Source organism: Rhinolophus sinicus, chromosome 6, assembly GCF_057876585.1.
Source record: "Rhinolophus sinicus isolate RSI-liver-muscle chromosome 6, RSI-T2T, whole genome shotgun sequence".
Taxonomy (NCBI): domain Eukaryota; kingdom Metazoa; phylum Chordata; class Mammalia; order Chiroptera; family Rhinolophidae; genus Rhinolophus; species Rhinolophus sinicus.
This window is the reverse complement of record NC_142506.1, coordinates 14,282,256-14,298,529: the sequence shown is the minus strand read 5'-3', so window position 1 is coordinate 14,298,529 and position 16,274 is coordinate 14,282,256. Positions and strand designations below refer to the sequence as shown.

General features: G+C 40.5%; 1 protein-coding gene across 1 annotated transcript in view; it reads right to left on the bottom strand.

Annotated features, from left to right (window-relative positions):
- The window catches only part of SNTB1 (syntrophin beta 1), a 206,603-nt gene that overhangs the window by 108,488 nt on the left and 81,841 nt on the right, over positions 1-16,274 (bottom strand). The window contains exon 2 of the mRNA XM_019717404.3: positions 479-701. Within this exon, the coding sequence (XP_019572963.2) occupies positions 479-701 (223 nt within the window). The remainder of the gene's footprint in view (positions 1-478; positions 702-16,274) is intronic.

The following is a 16,274-nucleotide window of genomic DNA, read 5'->3' as shown; positions in this document are numbered from 1 at the left end:
GCCTCAAAGATATATGTTTTCTGTTCAGATGCACTAGGTGCCACTTTTGGGGGACAAGGGACCCCCAGATATTTGCCCCTCTTGGCTGGACTCCTTATAATCACCATGGATGTGGTGTATCTATCCCGTGGCCTGAGAAGTCACGCCAGGGCCACTTCTTTTTCTGTCTGGAGCACAAAAAGAGGTTTACAGTAGAAAAGAATTTTAAATTTCCTCCCATCCAACCCTCCAAATACACAGTTTAGGGCACTGATGCCCAGAGAGAGGCTGATTTGCTTACTATTAGCTAACATTAATAAATATGAGTATAGCTTATATTCATGGAAGGTTCTCCTGGCTTGAACACACATATTCTCTCTGCAACACCGTTTGGAAACCACTGTTTTCAGAACGCGAGTACAGCCCTGGCAAGAGTGCCCCCTTTAAACAACAGAGGGTGAAAAGCGGCAGAGATGCAGAGCTCTTTGGCCTTCTTTACCTGTTCTCAGTGTCAGGCAAGGCCATACTCCGCGTGACGTAGCACATCTTCAGGGGGATGCTTTTCCGGTCTCTATGGAAGGAGAAGGGCTGCGATGATGACAACAGAGGGTCTGAAGAGCCGCCCCCTAAGCGAGGGGATTCTGGCGGGGGCGTTTCCCATCCAATCTCGGATACAGGGGAGCCTTTCTTCACATAGGGTGTGGCTTCTCGCATGTATTTCACTGCAAGCAAAAAAGACGACAGTAAGCGCTTTTAAGTACATCAGGGCTGCATTTCTGGAAAGTCTGATATTAGACAAGCTCTTAATACTGAACCTCTTAAATTCTGATCACGATTCAGAATTTCCGTTTCTTTCATGATAGTTATCCTGTCATTTCGATTATATACTAATCTGGTTTTTAGCACTTGCTATTATGATGACCTGAACTTGAGAATTACTTTCAGCTTTTATCAACTAGGACAACTTTCTTATCTTTTCTGATTATAAGTTGCATTCTGGGAAAGGGGCTGCGAAAGAAATGGGTAGAGAAGGAGAAAGCATCACTTAGGTTAAAAGACTCGTAATTATCCAACATGGACGTAGGGAATCGGTAGCCATATTCACTATCTATGCCATCATTTTTCTATTGAGAAACAAGGACAGACTTTTCAAGTTAATAGTGCTAAGAACATATATGCAAAGAAATACATAGAGGAACACTTATTTTGTAATGGCAAAAATCTGTAATTGCAAAAAGATTATATTTAAGAGCTGAAAACTTGGAAAAACCTAAATGTCCACTAAAAAAGGATTAAATGAATTGTAAGACATCTATGTAGTCATTTAAAAAAATGAGACAGATATAGATGTGTTGGTGTAGAATGACCTGTTAAGATCTATTATTAGTTTTAAAAAAGTGGTGAGTAGAACATATACTGTAATACATTTTTGTGTATAAAATCATAAATAGATATGCTTGTATATCTACAACTATTTCTGGATAGAAACACAAGAAAATGTTAACAGGAGTTAGCTCTGGAGAGTAGAAATAAAAGTCAAGATGATGGAGAAATAGACCTTTACTATTCATTTATTACATTTTTTATATCATTTTCATATTTAGCCATACGCATATATTACTTTATAAAATTTAAAGAGACAAAAATAGTTTAAGAGTTGAGTGGAAAAGCCTGAAATTCTGCACTTTGATATGTTTGCTGGATCTTCAGAAGTTACTTGCCTATCCTGAATTTACGCATTTGGTCCTTAGACAGCCTCTGAGTTGACAGGGCAACTAGATTCTGGGAACCTACAATATAAACTTCCATATCCATCTATCACTCATGGTCTGGTGGGTAAGGACTTTGGGAGAAACTCTGTTGCTTGAGGGAGGATTTGGCTAAGTCCCTTACAGATATCTCTTATTACAAATGGACGTGGATTGGAATGGGTGCAAACTAGGCATTTCCGCAAATGAGTGCCTTCGCTGTGCAAGAAGACATGGAGCTAAATTTATGGAGACTGCAGAAATAGAAAACACGGGGTTTCCATTCTCAAGAATTACAAAATCATAGGTAACTGGAGTCGGTACTGTTGATAGCCCATAAGATCCCATTACCAGTAGGGCACGTACATCCTAGCTGCTGTAGGTTGGCTGAGAACAACTCCTAGCTGCCCCTCTGCTCTGGAGAACTGCTCTTAGCCTGACAGAAGCCACCATGCCTGGAAGTGAGCAGGTTTGCTGCCCAATCCCCCCAGACTGAGGCTCTGCTTCTAGGGAACCCCACCTATGATATAGCGACATAAGACTAGTACATGAACTATGGCACAAAGCATAAGAATGAGTTAAGTTTTATAAAGGAGTAAAGTACCTTGGAAGAACTCATGAGAAAAAAAATGGATCCAGGGGCACAAGTGACAGATGAGGTTCACAACAATTTAATAAGCAGACCCAACGTACCCAGAGGCTTGCAATATGGATCTATATTTGGGGAACCGGTCATACATATCAAAAACAACCATATTGAATCAAGACAGAGGAGAGGTCATGTAGCACCAACACGTACTTGAAAATAAGATGTCAGGGTCTTAACTGAACAGCAGTGTAATTAGGAGAAAACAGCTCCATGGTTACTGAAAACCTGTTAGCACAGGTTGTAGTTACAGAAGAAAGGTGATACATGGCCACTGTATTTGAAGGAATATTGTTTATTTCTGGGCAATATATTTAAAGGGGAACACCAACATACCTAAGAACAAATGCAGAAAATTTAGGGGGACATATTTATGCTGTCCAAAGCTAAAATAGACCTGTTTTGAAGATACTGCATTTTTCATTTCTAAAAATGTTTTAGTAGAAGCTAGAACACTGCTTAGCTTTATACAGTGTAGAATCAAACTTATGGATCTATAGGGAATTCAAGTATCAGATGAGATTGTTTGAAGAGTCTCCTTTAATTGCATTATTATCCTTCTGGCTGGAGTAGGGGATGCGTGTTGTAGAAGTCAGAATCCAGAGATGTTTCATGGAATAGGTGGCATTTGAACTCAGCCTTAAACGGTAGCTAAAACTTTAAAAAAGTAGAGATGAGACTAACAGTCCTTCTTTTATATAGTGTACTCTGGTTTATAATTTTTAACACAATTCTGTAGGAAAGGAAAGTCGGACCTCAATGACCTCAGTTTGGAAGAGGGATCAAGAAGGAACATGTATCATATCCCTAATGGTGTGCCAAGTATGGGACCAGGTACTTTACCTAGCTTCCCACATTTAAGCTTCAAAATAACCACTTCAAGTCTCACTTTATATATAAGGGAACTAGGTCCAGAGAGGAAATGGGTAAAGGGTATTTCATTTATCTAGTATCTATGTATCCACAAGCAGTAAAATAATACATGGCTAGCCCCTTTAGACCCTGCTACAAAGAAATGTCTTATTGAGCTGCTTTAATTCTGGTAGATACTCAGAGATTTACATAGGTTATCCCTTGCAAGACTAACATTGTTTCACACATCAGCACACCACGGCTCAGAAGTTAGCTCGTATGGAGTCATGTGGCTAGTGAGTGCTGGAGCTAGGGTTTGATTTCCCAGAGATCGTACTCTTTCGTGAAACCTGCCTACCTCACCTAGATAAACGATGAGAAGCACAGTGAGAAGCTTTTCTATAGGCAGTGGTGATTAGCCATGGTGGTCTATAAGCAAGAGAATGGTGGAATCAGAGGTCTGCTTCAGAGAGATCTCCTGAAAAGTGAGATCGGATATACTGGAGAAGGAAATTATTAGACGGAGGTCCACCAGTAAGAGGGTCATTGGGCGTGACTGCCCGAGATAACCTGAGCAACACTCAAAATATCCATGTCACGTGTGAGGAATCCCAGAAATGTGTAGCTTGATCCATTCATGAACAGAGACGTGGGAACTACAGTAGTCTTAGCCTGGAAGCAATTATTTACCAAGTAGCCACTTCTTATGCGGCTATTTAGTCCATGAACTTGGGGAATTTATAGAACTTGGGGAATTTACAAAGGAGAGAAGACGCAGTCATGCTTTAAAGAAAGGACACCTCACTGGAAATGATATTCAATACAGAGTAATCCTTTTAATTGACCAATTGAAATAAAGACAGAGAAAACAAGGTAGGTCTCATAAATTACAGATTCATTCTGTATCAGTTTTCATGTGCTGAGGAATGCATTGTCCATGAGACACAGTAAGAAATGGCCTCTGGTTAAAAGAAGTGTAAGCCTAGAAAAGGAGGAAGGGAAGTGAGGAGATGACATGAGTCCTTGTGTTAAATCTTAAACTTGGTTTAAGGAGGTCCCAAGCTGGACGAGTCTCTACAGGTCTGGCGGAATCAAATGGAAACCCTTTCTGGAGGAAGGAAATGTCATCCTAGCCTTCAAAAAGTCCCTAAAAATCATTTTCAAGCGATTGTCATCATTATTCCTAAGCAAGATATGCTGAGGTCACTGAACTGTCCCCAGACTTGTCCTGAGGAAAAACAAGTAACATCAACACACCCCTGCTTAAAGCCCTTTTGTTCAGGAGCCCTGCATCTTTTTCAGAAATATAGAAAATAGAGAAACTTGTTCTTTGTGTAACGAAGAAAGCAAAGAAAATTGCCATTGGATTCCTCCAAGGGCCCACAATTTCTGGTCTAGGGGAAGTAATAAAATTGTCAGAATATCCCTTCTTGCTGGAAGAGACTCCAAATAATTATTTCTAGAAGCCTTGGCCATCAGTTATGTCAAGCAATCCCCTCCCCATCCACCAATTGAGGCCTGAGGCGAAGTCCCCTCAGGCAGAGCACAAGAGCAGTGCAGCCATGTCTGGGTGTGATAAAGTAGTGCCTCTCACAGGAAATATCAGAGTGTGTGAAACATTTTCATGGTTCTCTGTGCCCTAATGTCCTGAAATTTCTATACATTACAATCAAAATACTGAGAGTGTGGTCTAACTCAGGGAGGGTAAGACTAGATCTGACTGCAATAGGTGCCCCAAATTACAGTGTATTAAATAATATAGAGGTTTTTTTTTTTTTTTTTTTTTATTTATTTTTTTTATTTTACCAAAAGTTGAGAGTAAAAAGAAAAGGGCTGCTAGGGCAGCTCTGCTCCCTGAAGTTGTCAGGCCCTCAGGCTTCTACTCCCTTCCTGCCCTGTGTCCGCAGCCTGCCAGCTAATGACCCAAGGTGGCTGCTTGAGTTCCAGCCATCATCACCAAATTCCCATCGGTAGAAAGGAGGAAGATGTGAAGGACAAACCTCAAAGGTGTCCTTCTTCCTTAAAGGCCACTTTTCAGGAGTTGATACACTATATCTGCTCCCAACCCATTGGCCATTATGTAGCCAATACGGCCACTGGTAGATGGAAAAGACATTTACTCTTAACTCTGGACAACCCTGTGCCAACCTAGTGTAAACCTGGCGAAGTGGGGAAATTATTACTGTGGAAGAAGTGATTAGCTATTAGAGGACAACTCTCAGCTTTTGCCACAGGGAGACACCCATAATCTCATCAGCTTAACACACTAGATTTTATAACATATAAATACAAGTTAATATGGTGGAACAAGCAGTAAAAAACACAATGACTAGGTCCCATGGACTTTGGTAAGTGTTTGATGTGCACTAACTCATTTGAACCTCAGAACCACCCTATGATACAAACATTGCAACCACCCCCATTTTACCAAAGCCACTGCAATAAGAGAGGGGCTAAATCATATGCCCAGTTACAGAGATAGAAAGTGGCAGGCACATGAGTCAAATCCAGGCAACCTGGCTCCAGAGTTCTCTTTTTAACCATGAGACAAAACTGTTTCTCACATTTAAAAAAGTATATATTAATTGTGTGTGTGTGTGTGTGTTTGTGTACGTATTTAAGCCAACATTTGTATGTACTTGGAGAAAACATCCAATTAAGAGGCTATTGCCAGTAACATAAGAGAGCTTGATTTTGTAAGCCTGAACTATTAAACTATGGCATTTCAATAAATGCCTTTTAAGACACTGTAATACGTATTCATAATAGAGGGTTTAACCTGGCAGAACTGAGCAGCTAGTGTCTGCATAATTACACCTCCACATACATACAGACAATAATTTCAGGCAAAGAGCTGTTGAAACCAATCAACAAGCAGCCAGGCCCAGGTTCAGGGTGCCTCTTAGTCAGAACTAATTAATAACCCATGCCCTTTCTGGGCATCATGAATTAAAAATGGTAGTTAAGCAATTAAAATTCCAATCTTCAGTTGCAAAAAAAAAAAAAGAGGAGTTGAGCAGGATGAAGTGGCCTTCAAACCCATAATACACCAAGTCACTTTCAATATGTTTCCAGATTTCCATTTGAAGGGCAGGCAGTTGTGAAGATTTCAAAAGAACATTCAGTAAAGCCCAAGTTTGCGAAAGCCCCAAGTCACAATCACATTTTTGTTGGGCAGCCAGATGACATCTGAAAGGAAAAGCACACACAGGCTACTAACAAGGAAATGCTTTAGGCAAATCCAATCAACTCTTTTAGTAAGGCTGGTTTCTGAGGAGCCAGCAAGGCTCGCTGATATGCGCAAGGATCCTTCTTAAAAATAACAACAAAAAAGCGATTTCCAGATTACAGGATGGAAAAGAAATACATCGTTACTGTATGGGATACGAACACAAAAATGTACATTTTCTAATGTGATTAAGGGAAAAGCTGGAGGTAAGAAACCTTGAGTATTTGGACCTTTGGTGAAACTTTCAAGTTGGGGACAGGTTGGTGACAGTGGAATTTGCTAACAAAATGCAATCTAAGACTTCCCCTTAATGGCCTTTCCTAGGTCATCTTAGAAAGGAAAGATACAGAGGGAGATCATTAACATTTCCAAAAAGACCAAGAAATGATGGGAGAGGTAATATAAGCTTCCCAGAAGTTATAGCTAATCCTTCAGGAGGCTGAGTGGTGAGGTGGAAAGAGAATTGGCCCTGGGACTTGGGGACCTGGATTGCACTTCCAGCTCAGTCACTAACTAGCTCTGCAGCCCTGAGCAAGTCACTCCACCACACAAACCTCATTTTCCTCACCTGTCAAGAGAAGGAAATATGGTCCCTACCCTTCCAACATCCTATGATTCTTTGAGAAGCTGCCTCTTCTGACATTAGAAAAAGAAAAATTTTTCTTATCTCATCTTACTGTTTGTGTCATCACCAACTCATGGCCCTGCTAAAACGCATGCTGAGTTCTTGGGCCCTTGGCAGCCATGTCTTCTGACTTTTTCCCCAAGCCCTACAGACACCTGACATATATGAAAATAAGCCTACCCGTTGCGAAGACATACTCAAGTCACTCATTCTTTGGTTTGGCAGGGTTTTCTAAAATAATCATTGTTTTCATTCACTTCACACTATTTCTCTTCCATTCTTCCAGGTGGGTCCTTAATGGTAGGATTTTAAAAGACTTTTGGGGGCGGCCCATTGGCTCAGTGATTAGAGTGCAGTGCTCATAACACCAAGGTCGCTGGTTCAATCCCCACATGGGCCAGTGAGCTGCACCATCCACAACTAGTTTGAAAACAACAACTTGACATGGAGCTAATGGGTCCTGGAAAAACACACTGTTCCCAATATTCCCCAATTAAAAAACAAAAAGACATTAGAAGGATGACCAAAGGGCTCTCATGAGATCGGAAGGACATCATGAGGGAGGGTGCTGGGTTTCAATATGAGGAGTCAGGAGTCAAATAAACTGGGTATGAACTGTTGACTAATCTTTGGCCTCCAAGTAAATAACTATCTCAGAATTATCCTATTTCAAATAGTGCCATCATTCGATGTGACCTGCCTTGATTCTTCTTCTTCAGTTAAGCAAAGTCACTGCCCCCAGAGATGCCACCTGGTCCCAAGCAAAGTATCTTATGAGTCCTACAAGCCTCCAGAAGTACACTGATTGGTTTAGTCATCCATTAATTCAAAATGCTTAATGAGTTCCTACTATGGGCAGGGCTCTGAGTGTTGGAGTTATCCCAGTGAACAAGACAGACTAGAGGTGCCTACCCTGAGGAGCTTGCACTAAAGAAGTAGGAAACTAAAGGGCACTGTGCTGAAAGAGACACATACCCGAGGCCTTGGGTGTGTCCCAGTTCACACAGACCCATTCACCAGCTGGCTCTGTCCTACCTCCTGTCCCCATCTCAGCTGATTACCTCTTGGTTCCCACGGTTCACACACCAGCCATAGAGAAAGGCTGTTTAGTTCTCTGAACACACCAAGTTCTCTCTTGCGTCTGTCTGCTCTTTGCACATGCCATTTCCCCTGCATGGAAAGCTTTCTGGAAAACTCCTCCCTATATCCTGTAAGTCTCAATTCAGGAAAGATCTCCTTCTTGAAGTCCTCCAGGCTTACCTCCCTTCAGTTCCCGCCATGCTTTGCAGCAACGCCCAACAGCATGAGGACGTAAACATTACGAGGATGGCTTTTGCTGTGCAAGGAGTTGTGCTGATCATCTTACAAACATTTAAACACATGTCACATGCAGTTATCTGTGTGCACATAGTAGGTGTCTCTGGTAGAAGCACAAGGTCTTCAACGTTGAGTGACTACTTCCCAGAAGTCAAAACTCTAAACTCTGGAGCCACACTACTTAGTTTCAAATCTTGACTCTGCCGCCTGCCAACTGTGGCAAACTGTGAGGTGACATTTCCTTCACCTCTCAATGTCTCCATTTCTCCATCTGTGAAATGGGGATAAATACTAGTGCCTAGCACAGAGAGTTGCCACGAGGGTTTAGTGAGCTAGCACACACAAAGGGCTTACAATGGAGTCTAGCACAGGGAGAGTGCTCATTAGTGTTAGAAAAACAAAAAACAAAACGATATTCACATCTATAGCCACAGCAATTAACACAAATGACCGGCTGTAAAACGTGGAATCATTGAGCAAATGAATGATAAAGTTAATAGGTTCTCTAAGATGCCATTTTTTTTATTTTTTATTTTTGCAGGTTTGTTCTTTAGGAGAACAAATCTTATAAGTGAGGCCGGAGAGGATCAGTCACTTCTCCATGGTTTCAAGACGAAGAAATTACAGACAAAGGTCAGAAATCCATGTCCTCTATCCTGTAGAATGGGTGTTGGCAAGATTTTTCTGTAAACGGCCAGATAGAAAATTGGGGGGAGGGGTGGATCTGTGGACCTTAGGGTCTGTCACAACTACTCCATTTCTGCCACTGTAGCGTGAAAGAGGCCACAGACAGTACGGAAACAAATCAATGTGGCTGCATCCCAATAACACTTTAGTTTATTGGCAATGGGACCCATTTGACCTGTGGGCTGTAGTCAGTCCATTCCGGCTTTAGAAAAATAACTAGCAATTATTGACTGCTTACCATGTATTGGGCACTACTCTAAATGTCTGAATTATACTAGCTCATTTAAAAGCAATTCTATGAATTAGGAATATTATCATGCCTCCCTTACAAGCAAGGGGAGTTTGGCATGGAGAGCTAAAGTGACTTGCTCAAGGTCACACAACCGCAATTGGCAGAGCTGGGATTTGAACTGTCCGGCTCTAAAGCCTCCAGTCCCAATTGCTTTACCATGCTCTTTCCTTGTGTCCTGGATGCTGCCTCTACATATGGCCGCCAAATGTTCATGCCTGAATCCTGTTTGTGCAACCACAAAAATTCTAGAAATCATGCTTTTCAAAAGACCTTTTATTCTGCAATGTTTTCCTTATATTTCATTTCTTATATTGCACCCAAACCTTACCTCTATAATTTGTATTCACTGATCATGTCTCTACTCTGCAGAGACACACAAAGAATCATGAACATCTTATGAACTGATAAAATATAAATGCTTGGCTTGACATAAAAAAGACAAGCCCAGTTAAAAGGAGGCTGCAACTACGGGTCAGATGTGATCGGGCTGCTGGTCCACATTCTCTCAGAGCCTAAAGGTGGTAATGGATGAACCTCATGTATGACAGGCACAAAAGATGTTGCTTTTACAACGTCACGTCCCTACATAGCTGCTGGGAGAGGCATACAATGCCTTAGAAAACAAAATTAAGATTTTAAGTGTTGCACACGGGCTGAAACTAAAAAGATGAAATATAACAGGGATACGATAGAAAGTTCTGTCATTGTGTATTCAAAATAAAATCACTGTAGCCCATACGTGACTTTACGTATACGAGGATGCTATATGGAGACCATCATTATAAGCATTTCATGTGAAGAAAAGTTCTAGAGAGTTCCATGGCTATAGTTGCCACATAATGTAATAAAATGTTAGGCTTCACTAGTAGGAGTATGGTGTTTAGAAAAAGAGAGCATAGTTCCCCTCTTTACCACCTTGATCAACCCATACCTGAAGCTCTAATAGGTTTAGATGAGGGTAAGGAGGTGACCAGGTTGTTGAAAGTCTCGATACATGAAGAAAACATAAATTAAATGAAAGACATTAGAGCACAGTAGTGAACAGCATAGACTCTGGAGTCTGATGGCTGGGGTCAAATTCCTAGCTCTTCTGTAGCCAACCTCTGTGGCCTTGGGCAAATTATTTAGTTTCCCCACGTTATTTTTTTCACCTATATCATAGTATTGTTGTGAGGATTAAATGAGTCAATATAGGCAAAAAAAATATGTATATATATGTGCATATATATATATATATATATATATATATATATATATTTATATATATAACTTGGCATTAGTAATGTCATAAAGATCATTACCATTATTAAGAGTTAACCTAGAAAAGAAAAGATTTATGGAGCCTCAATAACGGAGGGCTGGGTGAAACTCACTTTGTGTATCTCTGCAGTGGATACAAATTACCAGGGTAATGTGTGTGTTCAATACGAGAAAACACTGTGAGGCAGTGAGTTCCTTATTGCTAGTGACATTCCATTACAAACTGGAAGAGACATCTCCCAGCCATGCTGCAGGAAGGATTATTCTACTCTGTGGAAGAACAGATTGTCTCTGAAACCCCTTCAAGCTGTCATGCTCTATGTTCCTTCTGGAATCTGGTTAAGATGCCTAACCTAAAGCCCCCAATACTGTGAGCACAGGTCATGGTTGTGTAACACGTAAAAGCGTGCTGTACACTTCTTCATTACTATATGCTTCTTAGCTACATATTCGTTAGGTGATAATGGGACAGTTCGTTAAGCTAGCTGAGTCTTAGAATGCTCATCGATAAAATGAGGAAAACAATGAATTCTACAGTGAGGCAACACAATATATTCATTTAATAAATGAGCGCCAGAGTCAGAGGATCTGGGTTCGAATCCCAAATCTTCCACATAACACATTGCGTACGGATCATGAGAATCTTCGTTTTTTTCTGAGCCATGCATTAAGGACAGATAACGAGAATTCTCGTTTTTACTGTTGACTCTTTTTACTTTGCACATTTTATTGAATTATTTGTGTTTCGTTAATAACAAAGGAAGCTGCTTTCTGGAGTATCACACCAGGAGGGATTACTAACATCATAGGTGAGTAAATCCTAAAAAATTCCATAGAAAATTAATAAATGACATAGAAGCATTTACGCTTTAAAGAGAAGAGTGCATTTTAAAGTAGTTTCTTTTAAAAACCTGCCGGAACAGAGGGGTATGAGGGATTTAAACCCCGCCGTACGCAACGTGTTAACAAGTTGGGCTTCGTTGAGCGAGGTATGCAATCTCTCTGTACCTCAATTTCCTCCCCTGAGAATAGCAGGACTCATCTCATAGAATAGTTACGAGGATTAAATATTTTTTTAAATGTACGTGAAGCCCTTGGAATAGTGCCTGGCACATACATACTTAGTACTCACATTTCACTCTTACTATTATGTTGTTGGTATACTTGTTATGAAATTTAAATGAAGATATATATTGCACAGATACCAATCTCTTTTCTAATACTAGGAACTATCAAAATCATGAGTGCTTGACAGTGTCGTTTTGTTCCCGTATTCATTGAACGTAAATTAGATCCCCATTGTGAGTGCCGTGTGGGACTAGACGTGGCAGGGAGAAGTTATCAGCTGGACATTCAAGTTCCTGCTTCTGAGAGTTTTATAATCTGCCTGGGAGAAAAGGCATAGAAACCTAAAACCTGGGAATGGCCATAGAATATCATTCAATACACACACAGATAATCTCATTTGTCTTCCTTGGGAAAATGCAGTAACGATTTTAACAGTTACACCCTAACATCTGAAGACAGGAAGTGAGTAACAGTCAGAAAGGATGTCTGAATACGCATGTCCTAATATTGTTTTTACTCTTTCCTAGACAGAAGATCATATGTAAGTAGGTCTTTATGTCAAAAAGCAGGAAGTGCTGCTCTCACTTCCTCCTAGCAGGTATCTCTATGAAGCATACCTCTATTATTCCAGGTAGAGCTTGGTAATAACATCCTGCAACTCAAACTTGGGGCTCAGTAAATTTGTTACTTTTCAGTGGCAGAAGCCCAGAGTCATAAAGCTTTTCCAAAGGAAACCACATTAAGCAAACAGAATATCATTACCAAGGGCAGATCAGCCCAGGTCTGAGATTTTTTCCCCCACCCTAGCCCGGATGTACTTCAGACCCAAAGCAATCACAGAGGCATCTGCAGGTAAGGCAGATGGTGAGGAGGGCTTTGAAACATCAGGGTACATCAAACTGGACACTGTTATGAATGCCAGCTGTTTTGAAAATGTTTTCCTGTTTAAATCACGTCCGTGTGCATAATCTCATTTCATCCCATCAAATCCTACCCTCTCCCAAGCACACATACGCAAACACAAACACATCTTACTGGACAGAACTGATGCCTATTGGACTGGATTTTCTCCTAAAGTCCAAACTTAGCTTGGCCTTGCTTACAACTCTTTGGGGAGAGTAATTGCCAAGAACTACAAGAAATAGGTCAGGATGACAGAGGAGAGGCCTAAGCAAGCTTCTTGGATCTGACTGTCAGAGCCAGGAGAATTAAACCTCACAAGTTTTTTCCCTTAAGCCTCTAGAAGTTTCACTTGACTCTGAATAGTCATGCAAGAGAACTTGTTTTTGTTGTCCTTTTTTTTTTTTTTTTTTTGCTTTTTAAAGAGGTAAGGAGGGGATGATGGTTGAGCATCAGCATAGATACAGCTTTTTAAAAAAATAATAAACAGACCTATAAGAAAACTTAATAATACAATTAGTGGGCAAATTGAGGTTCAGAGAGTTCAAATATCTTAACCTCAAGTATACAACAGACCTGGAATTTGATCCCTCGTGTTCTAAATCTAATATCTGATCTAATAAATCTAATAACCACTGTTATAACCATACAGTTGGTTACACAAGTGTCATGGAGGCTAGACTATTTTGACTAGTGAGTTTGCGTTGCTATTGATGCTGGGAAAAATCTATGGATACTGGGGGCTTTAAATTAATAAACATACTCTGTAATGATCATATCAGAATTTGAATTATCAAAATATTCCACATCTGTCATAAGGAAAAAAATCTAAAGGTAGTATAGGAAAGGGTAAAAAAAATGGACTATTCCCTGGAGTGTTTGATGAAATAAAAAGAGGTAACAGAAAATCAGTATTCTAAATAGAAGAGGAAATAAAAGATACAAAAGAGATTTCAAAGATAACAAAACAACACTTAGACAGATTTATGATAACAAATTTGAAGACTTAGATGAAATGTACAAATTCCTAGAAAAAAATAGGCTTGCTAAAAACTGACCTAAGTAGAAATGAGAAGTGTGGCTAGTCTTATAACTCTTAAAGGAATGGAAACACTGGTTAACATTCTTCCCAGAAAGAAAAGACCGGAACCGGAGTTCTGGTAATTCATTTATTAGTGAATTCTACCAAATTTTCAAAGAATAGATCATTCAAATCTTAAACTATTTCAGAAAATAAACAAAGAAAAGTCCTCTTCAATTTATTCTATGAAGCTACTATTCCATTAATAACAAAGCCAGACAAGAAAAATTTCGAAAAGGAAAATCACCGACCCATTTCATTCATAAATATAAGTGCAAAAATTCTAAACAAAGGATGAGCAAAGCAAGTCCAGCAATATATATAGAAGAGAACTGTAGGGGGAGCTGTCTGGGGGAACTGTAAGACCTTGGGGTGTCTGGGATAGACGCAGCCTTAGGGTGACAAAATTGAAAGTATATAAAGATATTTTTGAAATGATTTAAAAAAAACGTATGCAATATTTAAAGGTGTTATTTATAGTGATACAGTTCAAGTACTCTTTCAGCCTACAGAAACTGTTGAGTTTCACACCTAAGTCAGTAAACCAGATCACCAAGCATAATGCACTTGTCTATAAGCAACATCATGAATCAAAAAATGGATCGAACATATTTCTCAGGCTACTTGCCCCAGGCGCATTAAAACTCTGGTGTTAGTCTCTGCCAAATGAATGCCTGGGTCCTCGTTTTCCACCACAGTCAATGGCTTGTACTTTGCACAAGTCAAAAAGATTTCTGGTTTAGATTCTTCCGTAAGTGCAGATATGCCGTAAAATATTTTTCTGGTGATTGTTTTGAGATTCATATTGGTATCTAGGCAAAATTGCCTTTTAAAATATTTCTAAACATGTGTTAAATATTATATAGTTGAATATTTTAGCAAATAAACAGTATGCCCTCACTTAACACCGTCAATAGGTTCCTGGAACTGCAATTTTAAGAGAAATGACAATATAACAAAACCAATTTAACCTTAGGCTAATTGATACAAACAAGAGTGCAGTTCCTACGACATATATTCTGGTTACAAAAAACATCACCGAACTTCTAAATAAAGACCTAAAACACTTCTAATATTAAACATATGAAATTAATGTGAGCTATGCATGCATTTAAGAAAGATGAATAAAAACAAATAAAAGAATGATTTCCCAACACTTTAATTCCAGTTTACGGTCGTGGGTGGCCTGAGACTATCCTGGCATCTCAGGGCACAAGGTAGGACCCACCCTGGACAGGACGCCCTTCCATCGCAGGTTACACCTGCACTCATTCAGAATGAGACAGTGTAGACACACTGTGGGGACAGAGCCAGGAGTGCAGTTTCCAGGCTCTCGCCCTCACGTGGAAAGGTGCTCACTCGGGTAGTAAATGGCCATCAACTGTGATTGGATGGCCATCAGCTGTGGCTAGTTGGCCGTCAGCTGTAACCCCTGAGCCATTGGCCACTAATATAACTGCTGTGGCTATGCTAGCAGCAAATGGGGGCTAGCAAGAAGATGGTGGCTGAGCTAGCAAGCGTGGATTGCAGTTAGTAAGTGGGGTTGATTGGTTGGCAGAGAAGTGGACGGCAGGTTGCAGATCGTGTGGCTCCTGCTTCCTGTGTCTCTAACCCAGCTGCCGGCAAGAATATAGTGGTATGACTCACCTATCTATGGCTCCCTGGGTATTGCTTTTTGGCCTCACCATATCCTGCATTCTTATGTGGGGAGTGGGACCAGAGACCCTGCATGCCACCTTGCATGACACACACGGTTTTACCTCCTGTACACATCTTTAGGATGTGGGAGTAAACTGGAGTCCGGGTAGAAAACTGTCGCAGACACGGGGAACACGCAAAGTCCACAGTGGCCTTGGCCATGAATTGATTTTTTTTCCTCATCAACATTATAATGAAACGACATTGTAAGAAAGGACAATACCCAAGGAGCTGCTGTATGTGAGTTACATGCTATTAGCCCCAATTAACAGTTGCAAGGATGGAGAATTAGGAGATCAGGAAATGTTCCCTGCGTATATTGGTGGGGGAATCAGGAGCAAAAGCGAGATTGGCCTGACTGGAAGGCTGTAATCCTCTAGCTAAACTCTACTGGTTCTTGAATAACCCAGCTTCCTGTTTAGTTTGTTCTTTCCCCCCATGACACCCACAACCCCCCTCATCTTTCCTGCTCCCAGATTAGATCTTGGAACATAGACAGTGTTTCAGATCAGGAGGAAGGTTAAGTCATCTCTTCCTTTCAACAGCTACTTCCCTTTCGAGCTTTCATCTTTACCTTTTGCCCTTTGCTTAGCCCTGGGCTGTCTGCAAAGAAGGTGGGGGGATGGTGGAGATAGGGATACCTTGAACATAACAAAATGCCGCCAAGGATGGAACCCATCAAATGGTTCCAGGGTGTTACACACCTTCCAGTTCCCTCTGTCCTCATTCTTTGTCTGTTTGTCTTGGTCTTGGTCGGAAAGGACAAAAGGGAGCTACCGTTTATGGTATGCCTTTTTAAAAATTTTATACCAGATACTATACATATATTATCTGGTTTAATACACACAACAACTCCATGAGATTAGTATTGCGAAATGGGAAATGCCGTCTG